Source organism: Rissa tridactyla, chromosome 11, assembly GCF_028500815.1.
Source record: "Rissa tridactyla isolate bRisTri1 chromosome 11, bRisTri1.patW.cur.20221130, whole genome shotgun sequence".
NCBI lineage: Eukaryota > Metazoa > Chordata > Aves > Charadriiformes > Laridae > Rissa > Rissa tridactyla.
In genome coordinates this window covers 4,959,135-4,978,748 of record NC_071476.1, presented here as the reverse complement: position 1 = coordinate 4,978,748, position 19,614 = coordinate 4,959,135, and the positions used below count along the sequence as shown (strand labels likewise).

At 42.2% G+C, this 19,614-nt stretch overlaps 1 protein-coding gene across 1 annotated transcript in view; it reads right to left on the bottom strand.

The window, feature by feature from the left end:
* Nucleotides 1-2,379, bottom strand: part of ADAMTS2 (ADAM metallopeptidase with thrombospondin type 1 motif 2) — a 188,536-nt gene extending 186,157 nt beyond the window's left edge. Inside the window, exons 1-2 of the mRNA XM_054217756.1 lie at nt 2,246-2,379; nt 920-1,281 (exon numbers count right to left, since the gene is read on the bottom strand). Of these exons, the coding sequence (XP_054073731.1) occupies nt 920-1,281; nt 2,246-2,333 (450 nt within the window). The 5' untranslated portion in view covers nt 2,334-2,379. The remainder of the gene's footprint in view (nt 1-919; nt 1,282-2,245) is intronic.
* Nucleotides 2,380-19,614: the final 17,235 nt, after the last annotated feature.

The window sequence follows — 19,614 nt, the reverse complement described above, 5'->3', positions numbered from 1 at the left end:
TATCTCCATACATGCTATCTTCTTGGCACAGCAAACGAACAACTTTCTATGATTAAATAAACAGAAATACAACAGACTTATACTAGCTTTTTATGCAGAGAACAGAATACATTAAAATTAAGTAATCTCAAAATTATGAATTCTAAAGGGTATAGCAAAAAAATATTGGCTGGATAAACTGTTCATTATCAAAACTATATAAACAAATTGCTGTGCAGTAATTACTGTTCAAATGATACTATGACAGTTTAGGATGTCAGGGACAAACAGTTATTATTTGATTGCTGAACATGCACTCCAGAACAGAAAGCTGCAGCAAGTTTTAAAACACACAGCCTTGCAAAATGTATCACAGACAGCTGTTTTGCTTGTAAAACTCAAACTCTTTTGCGACTTTCCATCAATCACTTGATTAGGCAATGAAGCTCACCAAATGAAAGATCCGTGAAAGCCTCTGAATAAATTAAAATTTTCCAGGGCAAAACTAGATTTTACCTATCATATTTGTAGCCAGGGCAGTTCAGCCCATTATTTGGGATTAACCCTTCTAAAATTTCCCTTTGCAGACGGGAAGTGAAAAGTGGAAGAGGATGCTGAGAACATGCCATTTCATCCTCTGTTTCAGTGTCAGACACCTCAAGCAACTTGAGGTGTCAAATCAACATATCAACATAAATCCTGGCTTCAGCTGCTCCGTTCCAGAGTAGCTACCACAGAGCATGTGCTCAAACTTCTAGTGCCACTGTCTGTAAAGAAGCGCCTGGTGCAGCGCAGCTATTCCCACACAAGGGAACATTAGTTAATTTGCATTCACAGTTACCATATGAGGTGTGAGTTTCTGACAGTCCACACATTTTATATTTAAAGACTGTAGGAAATTAATGTAATTATCTTTGATATAATAACAAAAGTAACTTACCAGGCCATCGCAATTGCTGATTGCAACTGAAGCATTTGGCAAATCAGTGATATCCCCAACATAGAGGCAATTCCCATAGAGAGGTTCAACGTGAGTTTCATCAGAGTCCTCTTGCCATTCAACTGTTGCTCCAGGGGCCACGAGCCTGGAGTTTGGCCGCAACCTGAAGTGAAACTCTCTTCCAAAAACAGTGACATTGTAAAATATTTGCTCATTTGCTGCTTCATGCTGCAAGCCCTCTGCGGCTCTCCTGAATCGTGCTTTTGGTGGTCCAGACACCAAGTGGGATAGGAACCTGCCCTCTGAATCAGTGCTGGTGGGGATGACAAGGCTGTACTCCTCTATATTCCTCAGAATTGGATCTTTACAGGGAGAAAGCAAGAGAGGAGAGAGATACTAGAACTAAACACATCCTGATGCCGCGGGATTTTTATTCCATTATTCATTAGCACAGCAGACACTTACATAAGGCAGATGGACACTGCACTCTGTACAGGCACTTCATTCACGGGCATGAAGTGTGCAGAGTTCATTGAAACTTGCCTTTTGCTCTCAAAACACCAGACGGCAGCGTGAGCCTCCCCACCCAGCAGGGACCCCGCATTTCTGCCCATGCAGCAGGGTCCCGCTACCCTTTGCCCACACAGCCGGGACCCTACACCCCAGCCCACCGGTCAGTGCCCGGGGTTGCCTCGTGGACTTTGAGGCTACCCGGGTGGCCAGCAATGATGAGAGGGCGCTGATCCACTTCGGGACTGCTCGGAGGGGCTCGGGTACGGGCTTGATGTGCAGGTGGGAAGCCTGCAAGGGAAAGGCTCGTCCCTCAAACTATCCCCGGTGCGGTGGGGATGAGTCGAGTGGTGATGGGGACGCCACGGGCAGCGACCGGCAGCGGTGTCAGCGGGAGCCCCGGGAGTTTAGGACGGTGGCGATGGCCGAGGCAGGAGGAAGAAGGAGGCAGACGAGCTGCCATGTGCTTCATCCCGCACGGGGAACTCCAGGCAACAAGCCCTGCCCGGCGGGGCTCGCCCCCTCCGTGGGGCAGGCAGCGGGCAGCCGCGGGGCTGCGGGCACCGGCGCAGCGCTGGTGACAGCGTCCCTTCCCCGCCGGCGGCGCGGGTGCCCCTGTCCCCGTCCCCGCCTGCCGCTTGGAGGAAACAACTGGAAACCCGGCAAAAGTAGCCGCAGAAGAAGTTCACGGGGAGCGGAAAGCCGCGGGGCGAGGAGCCGCGACTTCAGACGGGCGGGCTGCAAGGCACCGGCGGCGAGGCAAAGCGAGCAGCCCAAAGACGGCGCGGCGGCCGCGGCGTCTCGGCGGAGACCTACCTCTGTCCCCGGGGCGCCGCAGGGCGCCGGCGGGCAGGGAGAGCGCGCAGCAGAGCAGGACGCAGGCGATGCCCGCGGGAGGGTCCATCGCGGCGGCCCCGGCCCGACGCGGGAGCCGGCGCCCGGGCTGCCCGCAGCCGGCCGAGCGCCGCGCCGCCCGCAGCCGGGGCGGGCCAGGCGGCAGCCCCGCTCCGCGCCTCTCCGCGCCTCTCCGCGCCGCTCAGCGCTGCCCCGCGCCCCGCCGCCCGCGCATTCGCCCAGCCGCAGCCGCAGCGGCAGTGGCGGCCGCGCTCCCGGCTCGCAGCGAAGCAGAGACACCAGGAGGCGGCGGGGGTATAATACTGGAAACACAGGGCGTGCAGGAGTGAAGTCAGGCTGATTGACAGAGGCGCTGCCACACGGCGCAGCCGGGCCGAGGGGAGCGGGGACTGCCCGCCCCGAGCACCGCGCCGGCCCCGCCGCCGGGCTTCCCCGGCCGGGACCCCCCCGCTGCCGGGGGCGCGCCGGGACGGGCCCTGGGAGCGGGGGTGGGAGTTGGCCAAAAGCGGCTTGCAGCAAAAAGAAACACACTCGCACGCTCACACACACACACCCCCGCCGGGCTCGGACCCCCCGGGGCGCTGGGGCAGTGCCCCGCCATCGCGGCCCGCCGGCTCCAGCCGGTGAATTCACGTGGAAACCGGCGGTCAGAGAAAACCAGAGCCAGACTCCGCAAACTTAAGGCACCTCGGCATGAGTTGCACTGGAGTCTTGGGTTCCCGTTGAAAGCAAGGATCCAAATGGAAAAAGTGCCACCAACACAGGCAAACCGTGATCAGAGATCCTCATCTGATCGAACAAAATACTCTGAAGCGGCCATTTCACAGGGAAAATTGTTTGGACTATTTGCTAATAAGACTTAAATTATTTGCTGCAAAGCCATCTTATATTAAATATCTGCAAATGGAGAGATAGACCCTGAAAGCATTCAGGAAAACTATAAATACGATATAGAAGAAGATTTTTTTAAAATAATTAAATAATCGAGAGTGGCCTTTAGGGGAAAAAAAACAAGTTATATTTGTTTCCATATGGCCAGGATAAATGCCATACTGCTTATTCCTTACAGATAATGTATATATTTACTCAGCTGTTACATTATCAGGATCATTTGCTGTTTTCACCACTTTACTCTTTAACCTTGGAGAATCCAGCAAGCCCTTCTCTCGCTGTCCTCACCAGTCCACGGCCTGACCTACCGCAGCCCAGCTCCCACTCTATCTGCATGTATTATGCCCCTCTGGAAATTTGCATGCAATGGCTTCCTGCAGGAAGCTGGTCCTCTGCCAAGGAATTTTCCTGGGTATCCTTAACTATTCTTGTTCCTGTATGACTACGGGTCCAATTATTATCTTCCACCCCTATATTATGGACATAAGTGAAGGGTATAGAAGAAAAATACCAGCTAACTAGTACTGCAGGTTTTACAGACCCCAGGCCTGATCAGTTATGGCAGTACATGATTCTCTGCTTGCTTCGTTTGTTGTTCTGGTTTGGTTTTCACATTTTTTTTAGGCTAAGGATAAAAAGGGAAAGATTATTCTGCATAATGGAGTAGATCAATTTGGACATTACATTCAGACATCCCTTTACTTATCTTTTTACATGACCTCTGCTTGGGATTGCTGTCTGCACCGGCCTTCTCCCAGTTCTTCCTTTTGGTTTGTTTGTCTGTTGGCTCAGTTTTTGTTTTGTTTTGTTTGTGAGTCCATATTGAGCAGCTTCTCTTACTTAAAATCTCATATACTTTCATCAGTACGCAGCTGGTAAAGTTCCAACTTCATTTTTATTGGACTTGTATTTTAAGCTGATGATGTGGCTTTTTTATGTTCCATCCGTCCCATCCTGCTCAAATTGAAATAACTTCTGCTCATAAACTTGAAAAGGAGAGGGGCTGGCCCTATATTTGAAATCAAAGTTCTTATTCGTATATGATGCATCCAGAAAAAAAAAAGGAGACAGAGTATATTATAGAAATATAAAACAACCCAGCCAATAGCTCTACTAATTAAGATGGATTTTTATTCCTGAAAAAATTGGAGGTTAGAAAATATGCTTTAACATGGATAACAGCCGTACTGCAGAATAATGATATAAACAAAAAGAATCAGCAACTGCCTTCATGTAGAAGTTTATTTCTATACAGGAACCGAATTCTATGTGCACATGTTATTATCTTATCACCTGGGGCCAAGACCCAAAAGCTCCATGGGCTCCAGGGGTTGGTGGAGCTGTCTTACAACTTTCTTTAAAATTTTCTCTTAAACAAAACCAAACTGAGAACAAGTGTCAAACAATGAATGGAGCCAGATCTGCAGTTGGTAAAAACTGTGCTTCCACTGAACTCGCTGGAATAAATCCTGATCCCCCACTGAAGTCACTGAGAGTTTTGCCATTGACTTCAACAGAGCCAAGATTTTCTGCAATATATTCATGATGCCAATTTAGACCGATTGAGGATGCGCCACATGGTGCAGCAAAGGGCCCATTATCCTTCCAGAGAAAAAATGGATCCATGTTTGACCCTGAGGAGATGGTCCAAAGCATGCCAACCCCCACAGAGCCTGAATGAGTGAAATTCAAGAAGAGAAGTTTTTACATCCCTGCCCTTACATCACTATAGCAGAGAAATTCAGAGCAATACCCTCCTCAAAACTAGTTCTTCCCCATTTCCTAAACTATTTGCCCAGGATTCTTGACACGGGCGGCCAAGGTCACTGCCTCGGTTTCTGTGGTAGGGCCTTGCTATGGCTGTCTCCAGAAGGATGCTTCAAGTTTCTTTTAGAATGAACTAGAAAAACTCAATGTGAAATGTATGTACTGCTGCATTACTCATAGTCCACAAACCTCTGAATTAATTGGTGTGAATGAAGTCGGGTCATGTTTATTTTACTGGAATGAAGGGAGGAGGACTTGATACTGCAACTGTGCTCTGATAGTTTGATCTGAGGGTATGCCAATGCTGCTGCCAAACATGACTACAATCACACAGATGTTTGCCTTTGCTGGAGACGGGCATACAGAAAGGAGAAAATTATGCTCTGTGTCCTGAACGAATACCCAGCCTGAAGAAAAGGTGTTCTAGCAGCTTATGCTGAAATACCTAAAGTAGCTTTAAAGAAGCTAGCTGAGCTATGAACAGCACTGTAACTGAACTGATATGGAGTTCAGCACAGACTGCCTGAGTATTTGCTTGGATTTACAGATCTTCTTGTCCGCTCCAAGTTTGTGCTATCAGTTCCTGTTCTAGCTAGGGTACATCTGTGTAAACTGCAGTCAGAACTTCCCTGCGGAGATGTTCTCTCAACATTTAATTTTGCTTAGTAAAATGAAAAGATCCTAAGCTTAAATCACCAACTAGTGCTACGGAAGCGTTCAAAATACATAGAACTGCACATTGCAATGAGAAACCTTGTATCTGAGTCTTCTAAGATCTCTCGCTGTTTTCAAGGGAAAATCAGTCTTTTCCCTATGTCAGTTGGGCTGTGAGGGGAGATGCTGGACTGCAGCACTGTGCCTTCTCCCAAGGGTACGCCATCACCTGAGCAGGTAACTACAGTCTGCTTACAGCCCTCATGATCCAAAGCGGTCCAAGCCCTTAAGTGAGAGGCTCCCCAGAAAGGAGAGTTCTCATTTCTGACCTTCTTATTGGGAACACAATACTTTTCTGCAAAAAGACTGTATGTTGCCTGCATTATGTTCCTTATGCAGATCATTGTCTTTGCTTTCACCCCTTACTGGTATGCATACTTTCTTGCTATGCAACATTATAAAGTTTAATAAAAAAGAGGAAAAATTAAAATAGCATGCCAGTTAATTTCCTCCACACTTGACATTTCCAGGCTCTGTATTGTTTGAACCCTTTTGCCATTACATGGCAGTATTATATACTACCTAGAAAAAATGCATGTATTTAATGCTAATTTTGAAGCCCCTCCCTTCTTCCTGGGCTCAACTTCGCTCCTGATTTTCTTTACCTCCTTCCCCAGTGGTGCAGGGGATGGGGGTTGCGGTCAGTTCATCACACGTTTTCTCTGCCACTCCTTCCTCCTCACACTCTTCCCCTGCTCCAGGATGGGGTCCCTCCCACAGGAGACAGTCCTCCATAAACTTCTCCAACGTGAGTCCTTCCTATGGGCTGCAGTTCTTCACAAACTGCCCCAGCATGGGTCACTTCCACAGGGTGCAGTCCTTCAGGAACAGACTGCTCCAGTGTGGCCCCCCCACAGGGTCACAATTCCTGTCAGCAAACCTGCTCCAGCATGGGCTCCTCTCTCCATGGGTCCACAGGTCCTGCCAGGAGCCTACTCCAGCACAGGCTTCCCACAGGGTCACAGCCTCCTTCAGGCATCCATCTGTTCTGGCGTGGGGTCCTCCACGAGCTGCAGGTGGATACTTGCTCCACTGGGGACCTCCATGGGCTGCAGGGGAATCTCTGCTCTGGCGCCTGAAGCACCTCCTTCTTCACTGACCTTGGTGTCTGCAGAGTTATTGCTGTCACATATTCTCACTGCTTTCTTCAGCTGCGGTTTCCACTGCGCAGTTTTTTCGCCCTTAAATATGTTATCCCAGAGGCACTACCACCATCACTGATATGCTCGGCTTTGGCCAGCAGTGGGTCCATCTTGGCACCAGCTGGCTTTGGCTCTATCAGACATGGGGGAAGCTTCTAGCAGCAGCTTCTCACAGAAGCCACCCCTGTAGCCCCCCCACTACCAAAACCTTGCCACGCAAACCCAATACACCCGAGCACAGTAATGAAACAATCCATCACACAAAAAACAGACCAATGTAACAATTAATAAATTACCAAATTATCAAGTTCTTTTTAATAATTTCAGTTCCGCTCTTTAATTAAAAAATAAAGTGCCAAAGAAATATTCTAAGAAAATTGAAGTGACAAGAAACTAAATGAAAGCAGTAATACCCAGGCTGGTCACTTTGATTCCTGGAGTAACAAATGAGGTAATATTACAAAAAATATGTACATATTTAACTGGTAACTAAGAAAATCCTGCCTACAACAGGAGAGCTACTGGTTGCCTGTATAAAAGGGGGGCATCACCTCTGTCTGCTCATCCTGAGATTTCTGAGAACCAACTCCTTGGCCCTTGCCAGATGCGTTCAGACTGCCCAGGCAGGCAGGTCCTGAGAAGACCGTGTGATTCTGCGGAGACAGGAGCAGCACAGGACATGCCCCAGAACTTCAGGGGCTTCAGGAACTTTATTGACAAAAACTGAAGCAGTTATACAGTAGTTTTGAAGCCTGTCACTGTTGGACTACAGGACTTAACTTTCACTTTAACTGTCTAAGATTCAAGTGCACAGTCTTCCAAGACGGAACGGAGCAGACGGCATTCTTCCCAGCCTCGCTCCATGTGTCAGTGCTACCCAGGTAGGATACCTGCAGCCTGGGTAGTAAAAGGATCAGGCTGTCAGCAAACCGCACAGGCCAAGAGATTCATCTGCCAGATGCTGGCCACACAGGGACCAGCTGTGGACACCTTCTTGGATCATTGATAGCACAGGTTCAAATTCCTTCTGCACTGGCCCAAAGCTCCTACCTGAGCACAGGCTTGCAGCTGAACTGTATGCACACGCGAGTTTGCACTCAGGGAAGGAAGTAACAGAACTGTGGAGATGGATCCAAGTTTCCTTCACCTTCTTCTGTATTTGGTTCAGCCACTTTGTCTTGACTTTATGGCCCACAGTAAATGTTCCGTTTTAATTCCCCTTTACGTTTTCTCTGTTAGCATAGCACATAAAATTTCATTGTTACCACTTCTTTCACTAACCATCTGTATTTAACTGCTAGAATAATTGTCTTTTGATAAATAGTACAATCCCTCCCCTACGTTTTCACCTTGATTCCTTCTATGCAGATTTATTGCCTTGCTATTAATATTCCAGCCATGTGATTTATTCCAGCATGTTCCCGGAATACTTGCCTTCCCTATATAAATATTTGAATGATCTTAATTTCAACTAATTAGTCCTGGGACATTTGATTTCCCTCTTGAAGAACTCTCATTTGTTACTAACCAGTTCCTTTCCGGTTTATGAGATATCTATTTTGACGGGAGAAAATAGAGTCACTGAACGAACCAAACACTTTTTCAATACTGTTCTACCCTTCTTCGTATTGTTCATGTCAGTTTGGTGCCAAAATAACTCTTCTAGGTCTGAAATCTCAGAAACATCAAATGCACAGGCAGTGGTGATAAAGCATTCCTATCCTGCCTGTCAACATGCTGCAGTCCTTACAGAAAGACAGACCTTATTTAACATCTTGTTATGCTACAAATTTGGGCGAGTCACCAAGTCTCTGGGAGAGAGAACAAAAGTTAGATGGCTCTAAAATCTGTCACCTTCTGGAACACTACTTTTACTGTCACTTTACCTATAAAGGAAGCTTAGGGCAACTGGGCCCCAATCAAGGGTTTGGGTTTTTTTTCCCCCAGTGCAAATCTAGCTGTACATAATTTTTTCTGAAAAACACTTAGCAAGTTTGGCCGAAATATTTTGGCTTTGTGTGCCATGACTTTTTAAAAAGAGAAGAATCAACATCTTCCAGAAGAAACATTTCTGGAAGAAAAACATGTTTCTAGTCAACATACTAATTTATTGTTGAGAAACAATTTTGATGGAGCAGTTTCAACCAGCCATACTTAAAAATTCTTCTGCTAGAAAGAAAGCGTCTCAGAAGCATTTCAGCCATGCAGATTTCTTCACCCTCCAGAAAAACCACACTACTAATTTTTACTTATTCACCCACTGCTGACAACATTAATCGGTTGTTCAGTCTAGGCATTGTTTTAGTGAGTAAGGATATACATAAAGAATCAATATTAAGAAATAAAGCAAAAGTATTCATTGAAACTACTAGAAAATGCCTCTGAAATATTGATTTATAAATCTAATTGAGTACAGACAAAAGGCAGGTTTTTCCCGAAAATGTTAAGAAACATGAGAAATTTTTAAAATTAAGACTTATCAAGATCTTCAGATTCAATTCTCTCTTCAAATAAAACAAGTTCTACTTCCCAGTAGCCTGTTTCACAGCTGCAGCTCTGATAATTGGACATCTTAGTAATTTATATCTTCACTAAAAACAAATACCCATTTTAAAATAGACTGGGAGATTTTCCAGCCTCAGAATCATTATATGTATATTTGTATTGAAGTAATGCCTAGAAGGCCCAGTGGAGACTGAGGTCTATTGAGTTAGTAAGACAGTGAAGAAAGTGACCTGCCCAAGTACAAAGTTCAACACAGCAGTTCAGTGAAACAAGTAGAAAAATAAGGATTTCCATCCCCAAATCCTGACAGGTGATATAATCTTTCAAAAAGTCATCCCTGCAATCCTTATCTATTACTTGTAGACACACTTTTCAAATAGTATTTATTCTTTACATTTACAAACAATTTATCTGAATAATTATTTCCTTTAACAACAGAAGTCTCAAGCTATTTCCCTTCTTCCTTCTCACCGCCTACACTACCACCTCGAGAGATGCCTTGCATTTGCAACTTAGCCTTTTCTTTTTTTTTTTCCCCTTAATCATGCTTTCTGGAAGCCATAAAGCTGAAAGGGAGAAAACCGTAAATAATTGCATTTTCAGAGAAGAATTTAAGCTTTAAGCAGTGGCAGAAATACTGAGTTCATATGCTAGCACCACGCTTGATCAGAGAAGTCCCTACAAATTAAGTTAAGGAAAATTTACTACTATCCCGCATCCTATATTTTAAGAGGTTTTTCATCAGTCACAGAAATGATATAATTTCTGTAGCTGCCATTAAAGTATAGAAGTAACACAGAAGGAAAAGCACAGCAGATTACTGGGATCCTGTCCAGTACGGAATATCTGCAGCCTCAAGTCAAACAAGCTCAGAAGGTTCATGGAATTTGACTCAGTGAGAACTGCCAACTCAGGGGGAAGGTCACAATCACAGAGCCTAAAAGATAGAGGAAAATGCTTCTCAGGCAGTCAGGAGATGCAGAACTTTTGGGACTGTGCCTTTTCCACCTTACAAAATGAGATTTTTGTTGAACTTGTGAATTGTGGATTTCCTTTAGCCCCAGCCTCCAAGCCTGCCAAGTTATGCGACACTGCTCTACCTAATCCTTCACTCTTTCAGATGAAGGAATGAGGGCAGGGATTCTTTAGGAATATTTGAAAGCAAGCCTCTTGCATCATTTGCCACTAAGAAAAACTCAAGGACTAGGACTAGAATAATTCCTATTCACCTTTGCAGTGCAGAAATTGAATCCCATCCTTGCCTTCTTTTTAACCCCAGACCAGAACTTGAGTGTGAGCTGGCACTACTAGAATGCACTATAAATTTTGTCACAGTAGCATCAAAGGAAAAGAGCATGGAAAATCTCTAGGAAGCCCAGGCCTATTATTGAAACACACATGGTAAAACAACCGAATGTTTCTGGCTGTTCTTCAGCTTATTCTTCAAATGACATGTTAGGGTCTAGTCTGTAATGTGAACAGCTCTAACTTGGGTAGGAACACTGTATGTTAGTCTTATAAACAAATGAAACCTGGGTTATACAAAAATTTGTTGCAGCTTAAGGAAGTCCAGTTTAGTGGAAATAATAAAGCAAGTTCACAGAAAGGGAAATTTAAGGAAACACATTCAGAAAGCATAATAAGAAACAACTTTCACCTGAAAATTCAAAGCTGGAATTGGCTTTGGAAAGCTGGCTTGGTGCAGCAAATGCAAATCACGCGTTAGGCATTTCAGTGCCCCAGGGGAACAAAGGGAAAATCTGGATGTTTCTAATGACCTTCTTCATTTCACAAATGTAATAAAATCACTTTCAAACAGATATCTAATGTTTAGCAAATTTATAGCTGGTTTTTGCTCCACTTTCAACCAATGGCTGACAAGTAGACTGCAGCGCTCAGTCCATGACCTGAAAGCTTGTTAGCAGCCTTCCTTGTTCTTTGGTTCTTTGTATTGATTTCAGAGTATCACAGGGAGTATCTTATGATTGTTCCTGTCCTTTATAGACATATAAATCAAGAGTAAATTCACTGAACTCAGAGCTGTGACCCTCATGTGAAATGGATGTTAATACAATCAGAATCACCTACTGGCAACACGTTTTTGAATTATTTCAGCCTGCTGTGCTTACAGTGTCCCAGCCTGTAACATGTAGTTTTTGACAATTATTTAAAGTGCATTTCATAGTCAGACAGCAAAGAAACCCTAAACACAGAAGCAGGTGAAAAACATGAAGTATGTCTACTAAATGCGATACCCTACAGTTTATTGCCTCAGCCATCATGTGTGTAATCCGGGGGTTTGGGACTGCTTGGGTATCAAAATAGTTAACCAACTGCAGTGTGTTATTTTATCAATCTGTTTTCGTGCTCGCAGTAATGATGTGATACTACATAAGGGATACTGTACCAATGATCAAAGTGCAAATGTTTTGCTTCCCTGACAACCTTTTCTACCTATAATAACTTCTGGCTTCTGTATTCTTTAGGCAGTGCTATACATGAATTACTGAACTTCTAAAATGGTCCATGTATCTTGTCTATGTCAAAGACGAATACTTTAAAAGCAGGAACAACTCTAATTTCTGATCTGTCTTAAGTTCAGAAGTGCGAGGCCTGTTCATTTCTCCAAAGCACTTCTGAAAACAGCATGGCAGACCTGCAGGACTCCCTGCAGCTTTCTCCAGCTAGAAGGCATGTTTTGGTTGAGTGAACAGAGCCATCAGCCACCAGAAATAGCTGCGCCTTTCACTTTGCATATTTGCTTCTAGCATTCCTGTTTACAAATGTTGAAGATGATTGTTGCACACAGTTCTGCTAGGGCACTGCCCGAGTATTAAGATGTTCAAACTCTTACAATGAAACAGTAGGTAAAATGACATCTGCCTCTTAATTACAACTGATGCAATTCTTGATAGAACATGTCTACATAATGTTTTACAGTTTAATAAAACTGTGTAAAATATCCATCATCATTAGATGGTATATTACAAAAGGATTTAAACAGGACTAAATTACAAATAATCTCTCTACACTGAGCTTTGGGCAAGTTCTGTAGAGACTGAGAACACAACTTCCATTAAATCGAGTGCAGAATAACAGATCTCCTGCCTAAACATGGTTGGTCTGTCATTGCTGGTCAGACTGAATACGCCAAAATAGGCCTGTGCATCAGTCAGACTCTATCAGTTCTGTAGACTCCAGGCTTCTGGCCCTCTCTGGAAACATTCCATTCACTACAGAAGAGAATTAAGTTGTTTTTAAATCAAACCTACACAGGCTCGTAATCCATCAGGCAACTTCACTGCATATACACATCTGCATAATCCTCCTGAAGTTGCATAACTCTCCAGCTGTCCTCATAAGAGGGATTTCATCCTGTGCCTGGCAGGTTTTGCAAGAAGTACACGTTCTGTAGAATATGCGTGTACCAATGTGCGTGAGACTGGGGAGGATTCTTAAAACTAATCAGTTTTTAATCTCTCTACCTTTTGTAAAACCTGCCCTCACTGCAGTTGTGTACTCACAAATAGACATCAGCTCCTCTGGTTCTAAAAATGACTCCAGTTAAATATTTTAACAAGAGCTAAATATTCTTCGGAATTGTATCCTCTCTTAGAACATACACTTGAAATATTCTACCGATATCTCATTTTTATCATGTCACTGGCAGGAGTTAAATTAATAATTTAGTATGATGGTAATTATGGGAATTCATATATACATAGAGAGTGCTAAAATGTATGTAGGATCTTGTTAGTTTTCGGTATTATAGCCATTTTCTAATAATGGTAAAGCCCAAATTCTATTTTATTTCACAGAAGTTAATCAAAAGCACAAACTTTCAAAAAACTTCTCCCTAGTTTCTTGCAGTTCAGGGATCTTACAGACCATTCAGGCACTACCACTAGTAGCAATTCTTTTCTTAAACCCAGAGCCATTCTACAGGTAGTCTCTGAATAGTTTTAGATTCCTGACACATTGTCTTAACAAGAAATAATTTTGCTTATAAATGATGCTGATTATAAAGTACAATACATGAAAAGCAAAAGTGGAAACATAGCTGTAGCACAAACCATACACAAATCTGGCTTTGTCCACATGGAAAAAGAATCTCTTCCTAGAGAGCTGCAAATACTATCTCCATGACTTCTTCATTTCCTCACGCTAAGTCGTTACTTAAGAGTTTATTTGCTCCTGGATATACATGTATCAAAAATATGAGGCATTCTGGTTTTGAGAGACAAGGGAAAAACAGCTGCGTTTTAGTGTATTCAAGACTTCTGCAGTATTTCTTCCTCCAATTGGCATTGTGTCACAGCTAGTAGCTGCCATGTTCCATGGGAGAAGAGAGAAAAGCAAATGCTCCTTATGACCAGACTAAGTATTTCTAAAATTCTATCTTTTCCAAGACTACTAAGACAAAGAGTTGCTTGATTCTTTTCCAAGTTTGTTTAGAAATTTCCCTGTTCCAGTGTTAACACTCATCTTGCTTACTGATGGTGTTCCACCTCCCTTCATCTTTTAAATGCAATTTTAGCACAGGCATTGCTATGATATAGTGCAAACTTCAAGCTTCTCATGAACCTCAAATTATCCTATTTTTAGTTGGACATTGCCACAGGAGAGGGAAAGGGAAATAATCTTCAAGACAAAATGCAAATCTGATGGAAACTAAAGGGTGGGCAATACCCGTCAAGATCTTAAAAATTCTGCCCTGAAACTGAAGGGAGGACTGAAGCGCAACCTGAGCTACTGGTGACCAGTGTTACTACATAAACTGATATTCCCATTCCTCTGACCTTTACTAAGGCCTAAACCAAATAGCACTCAAAGCTCTCTGAGGCCATTAAATTACTAGATATGAATTTTGCAGTTCAACCTCTTAGAACTTTAATATCATTACAAGAATATCAGTGTAAGAGAGGATTAATGTGCAGATTCCCTAAAGAAAATGTGCCATTGGTGATTTCAGTGAATTAAGAGCCATGATTATAAGTAATTATTTGAATCACTGTAATGCCAAGCAGATTGAAACAAAACCAGATCACATTATGCTAAATCCTATTAAATACAGTAAATGACTCACTATTTTGTAAACATCTTACTGTTTACATAAAAAAGACATGACAAACATGGTAAGAAAATCACTGTCAGGGAGTAAGGGTATAACTTGCCTACTTTCATACAGCAGGTCAGCTGAAAAATCAAGAATAGAACCCAAATCTCAATGGACCATGTAATCATTACCTCAGAACATAATCTAACATCACCATACTACGTCTGCATTACACTTGGATAAACATTTGTTCACCATTACAAGGTTTGGTAATTTGGTACATCAGAACAGTGGAAGAACATCCAACTTACATTAAACATCTGCATTCAATCCTTAGATATTACTTCATGTTAGATGTTGATCAAACAGGATTTTAAATGATGCAAGAAATGAAAAAGGGAAAACATACACGTCGGATGCTAAATACTTATACACTGAGAAAAGCAAAAAAAATATTGATTCTTGTTTCAAGGTCAACCATGTGCATGGCTTCACTCTAATAGGGCTAGTTACGAAAGAAAAAAGATGGTCCCTGCTGTTATAATCATTAACTGCTGTTTAGACAAACTGCAACTTGTGTCATAATGAAAAGAAACTATTTTGCTTTGGTTTATATTTAAATTATCCCAAAACACCCAAGTATTACCACCTTCTGTACCAATGCTCCTGCATTTTACATGGTGTTTCTCTTCAAAACAAAAGAGAAGTTGAGCTCCATGGACTTGTACGCAGATACTACAGGATCTCTCCCATCATGGATTGATGGGACATGGGATCGACAGGGGATTTCAAGGCAAGGGTTGTCTCCTTCTCAGCACCATCCCCATCTCATTCAACAGGCTTCTGAATCCACAGTTTCAGTCTTCTTCCTAGAAACTCCTTTTAGCCATGCAGTGATTAATATTTTTTCATTCCTGACATGACATTTAAAATTGTTTAAACTGAGGGACCAGAGAGATTGTTATTGTAACCAATCTGCAGATATTGAGACCTCTCACATACACACCGCACGGCTGCTCGGAACATCACAGCAACAGCAGTAATAGAAGGCTGGATAATATTAATGAAAAAACAGCCTGCATATTTATTTTAAAATATGGCATCAAGGGAAATTAACATTGAGCTGAAAGTTCAGCAATCAATTTGGGTTTGAATACAAGATTGTTTGGAGGCTCATCCACTTTTTACTCTGTAAGCTGATCTTGCATCTGCCTGTTTTCTCTTTGCACACGCTGTTACATCTATTGAGGCAAAGATACAGCTCACCGTGAGCAACAGTCTATGATGTGCACTCCTCTCCAAAAGAACGGGAAGAAAATATTGGGTTTTTTTAGATTAAGACAGAGGAGCAGACATTTCCGACTGAGACACAGCAGATGGCTGCCAGAAAATGGTAAAGAATTCAGGAAGATGAAGGGCGAGGCAGCCTGTGGGCTTTGGAAAAGAGACAAGAACCCAAGAGCAAAAAAAGTGCTCTGGATATGTGGGGCAGAAAGGTTTTGAGTGGCAAAAGTGTGTAGGAGTCTGCCTCATGCACTTTGCTGGCATCCTTTTGGTCCTGCTGCAGTAAGCTTCCCATTGCAAATTCAATTCTAAATACAAGTGCTGCACGTCAGCAATAATTTAGCATTCCACATGTGACAAGGAAATGTGTCTAGAAGTGCTCTGCTCTGGCCTTTTTGGCCTTTTTTCAATACAACTGTAACTGGAGCTGTATTTCCTGGGAAAGGTGGCCTTGCTCTGGTACAGCAGTTCTGCAAATACTTTTCTTAATATTGAAAACAGTTAGCATTGGAAGGGTTTAGACAATTCCACAGGAAACCCATCTAGCTGTGGAGCTTAAGAAACATTTTATTAGCGGTACTAACAACCTTTATAATAATAATAGGCAAAGTCAATATTTCCGTTCATTTATGTTCAGAGGTGTTGATACAGATGCTTTCTTTTGCAATATATGTTATTGTAATGATCACATTTCAGAAGGGTGGGAGAGGAATTTCTTCTGTAACTAAAAAAATTTCTGAGATATCCCTGATACAAGCATTTTTAGCTTCTCACTCTAAACTGCTCTGCAATTGCTTATCTGAAGCCTCAAAATAAAATGTAATCAGATGCAGTAGCACAGGACTGCACATAACAGTTCAAAAGTACATTATTTGATCATGGCTGGCGTTCAGTATGTTGTGGTTAGGATGTCTCCCCATTCTGGGGACTTTTTTGGCACTGATTTCTAGGTGTTCATAGCATCTATACAGGGGGCTAGATTTTCAGCATAGCGCACCTCCTGTTTCAGAGTCACAGTGGAATAGCCATGTTTTCTGAAGAGTCCAGCACCCAGACGTTCTCAGCCTTCTCCAAGGCAATGGCAAGCTGCTTTGTAATCCAATTCCTTTTCAGCAAAATACAATAAAGCCAGGCATTGCTGACTGATCACAGCCCCCAAACAATCCCTTCCAGTAAAAACACCCATTCCAAGGATTTGATTGTATGAAAAGCAATTGTTACCTCCTTGATCAATTTGAAAATCTAAGGTAATTATCTCAAAATTAAAGAAGAAATGCTATGAATGCAAAATACAAAATTCAACAGCTTTGTGAGCTGCTTATTAAACAAGTCCCCAAATTGCCATACACCAAGTGCAAAGAAATTGCAGGGGGGAATATTCACCACTTAGTTATGAAAATAAAAAGACATGAGGTTTCACAGTCTTCCTCGTGCCCCAAAAGGTCTCATAAGTATTCACTATTCCATTTAAGGTACTTTTGTACATGTCTTTTGGCACACAGACACAAAGAACACCTTCTATACATCTCCTGAATGTAATATAGTAGCTGAGACGATATCATATGGTCAGTCAGCTCTTTGAAGGCAGCTTGTATGTACTGCATTGATCCTCTTCAAGACCCTTGCACGAGACAGATTAAGGGCAACTCCACAGCATGCCTGCTTTTGCATATTAACTAGAGGAAGTTCTCCTTTAGCTCAAGAGAGATACGCACATGGTTGGAGGATAAGAATAGCCACTTTCACCATCAATTGTGAGCAATGGTACTCAACCAAGCAGTGCTTCTTAAATCTCTGTGTTGTCCATACTACAATATTTACAGAAACAGTTTGTTCACAGAGTCTCTACTGTTTGTTGGAAGCTATTGTTGCAAAAATTACCCTACTGGGAAGGTTTCTAAATACCCTCTACAATACAGATCAACCCACATTACAATCCCAAATCCTATGTTCCTTATTAAAAGCAAGCAGAATATTACTTTCCTCATATTTTCTCACCTGCAAGTGTCTGCTCACAGCCCTCAGAACATTATCGTGAAGCTGATTTACATTCTGCATTAGAAGAAAGAAAGATCCAGGTGATGACTGACTGAAAACAAGCACCCTTGAGACTAATTTTCTTTTCAGTTGCATTTAATTTGTGTACAGTTTCTTCCTTCTGCACTAAAACATTTCATTTTATCTATCAGAAGTGCACTACTGTTAGGAAAGTGAGAGAGGGAACCTAAAACTCAAGTAAAGGTAAAGGATATTGGAGGCTCACAAACAGCAGGAATCAGCTGCTCAGCAAGTCTGTGCTTCATTTTACTGGAGGCTGGTGGAGCAACAGCATGAGACACACAGATCTCACCAACTTCATAGAATAACATGGAGAAAACTTCCACAAAGTCACTCTTGTCCTGCCTCCCACTGTTGTAAGAACACAGTTGGGATCTGGACTCTTGTTTTTATTGGCATCTTGATTAATTCTATAGAGCAATCAAAGTAATTTGTTCCAACTGTTTTTTTCCAAAACAACTCACATTCACTGCCACACCTCTGACAAAAAAACAAATTGTTAACAAATGGCTGAGATCTCAGTCACAATTAGAACACCAGTTGTGAAGCGGAAATAATAATACACAAACACAGCCCCATCCAGTTCTTGCTGGGGTAGGTTATTCCTGCAGAGACATGGAATTGTAACCCAAGGCTATGCAATGACTTTGTTATTTGGCCCAGTGATCTCTCACAAACTAAGTATTACTGCAAAGTAGTGCTGCTGGTATTTATTAGTAACAATGCCCTCTAATAGCTGGTGTGTAGACAGAGTGAGTGGAACCGTACTTTTCCTGAGGAGTTCTACCTTAAAAAACGCAAGCTTTTCTGTTCATTTTAAAGCATATATGACATACAGTAATTGCTTATCTTGATTGCAACATATGGTTACTGGTGAGCACTTCCCAACAGCTGGCATGGTCAACTTGTGGCAAAAGATTTTAAATCAGACATGCCCATGTTTCAAATACTTGTGTGCACTTACTTCTCAAAAGATGTCATTTGCATCATCCACACTGAGGCACAGCCAAGCATCAAACAAAAAGTTTGGGAATAAACACACCGCCTTTCTGACAATATGAGATTAGCTGCCATTCTGCTCACCTACAGAACAGATGTTCAGCTTCCTAGTCACCTAAAAGCATCCTCCAGGAATGCATAATTTAGATCTAGCTGCCTGTATTTAAAGCATTGCGTATGGACAGTGGAATCGTTAACAGATTCAAATAGTTCACAACACACAGGATGGCAATTTTTACTTTTGTATCTATGTGCTCAGTAAAGAAATTGTTGAAAAGTATATTGAACTGCTGATATTTTTAATTACAAGGGATAAAAATAAACGTCAAGAACAATGTATATAATCATAGCGAAAAAAAATATAATCCTGAAATATATGCACTTGATACTGAAAAATACACTGAAAAGACCAGCTATAAATGAATTTTCAAAATTAAATACCTTGCAAGGCTCAGGTGTCCTGGAAAAGGTTATCTTTCAATTCACAAAATTTTTGTCTTGAATTACACAATGACCATGGCAGCTAAACTTTTCTACTGTCCACATGCAATTTTAAAATATAGGGAATTATTCAATATGCAAGATTATAGAAATGTTTATTGTGCTCAATGTTATTATACATTTTATAAATATAGTCTAACTGTAATATGAGACATCAGAATTAATTTATGTAAATTTTAATCTGAGATCAAATATAAGCATAGTAATCTCTCTAGACAATTTCACGTACAAGCAATACCTTACAAAGTCAAACAACATATGCCATTTTAATCACATACGCAAGAGAACCTTCTACCTTCGGTTTCAAAACCCCACGCTTGCCTCACATTCTTTTACCTGAGCAGTTACAATCCTTTATCTTCTCCAGCCACTAGAAACAAAGTCAATTCTAGGTAATAAACACACAAGCAACC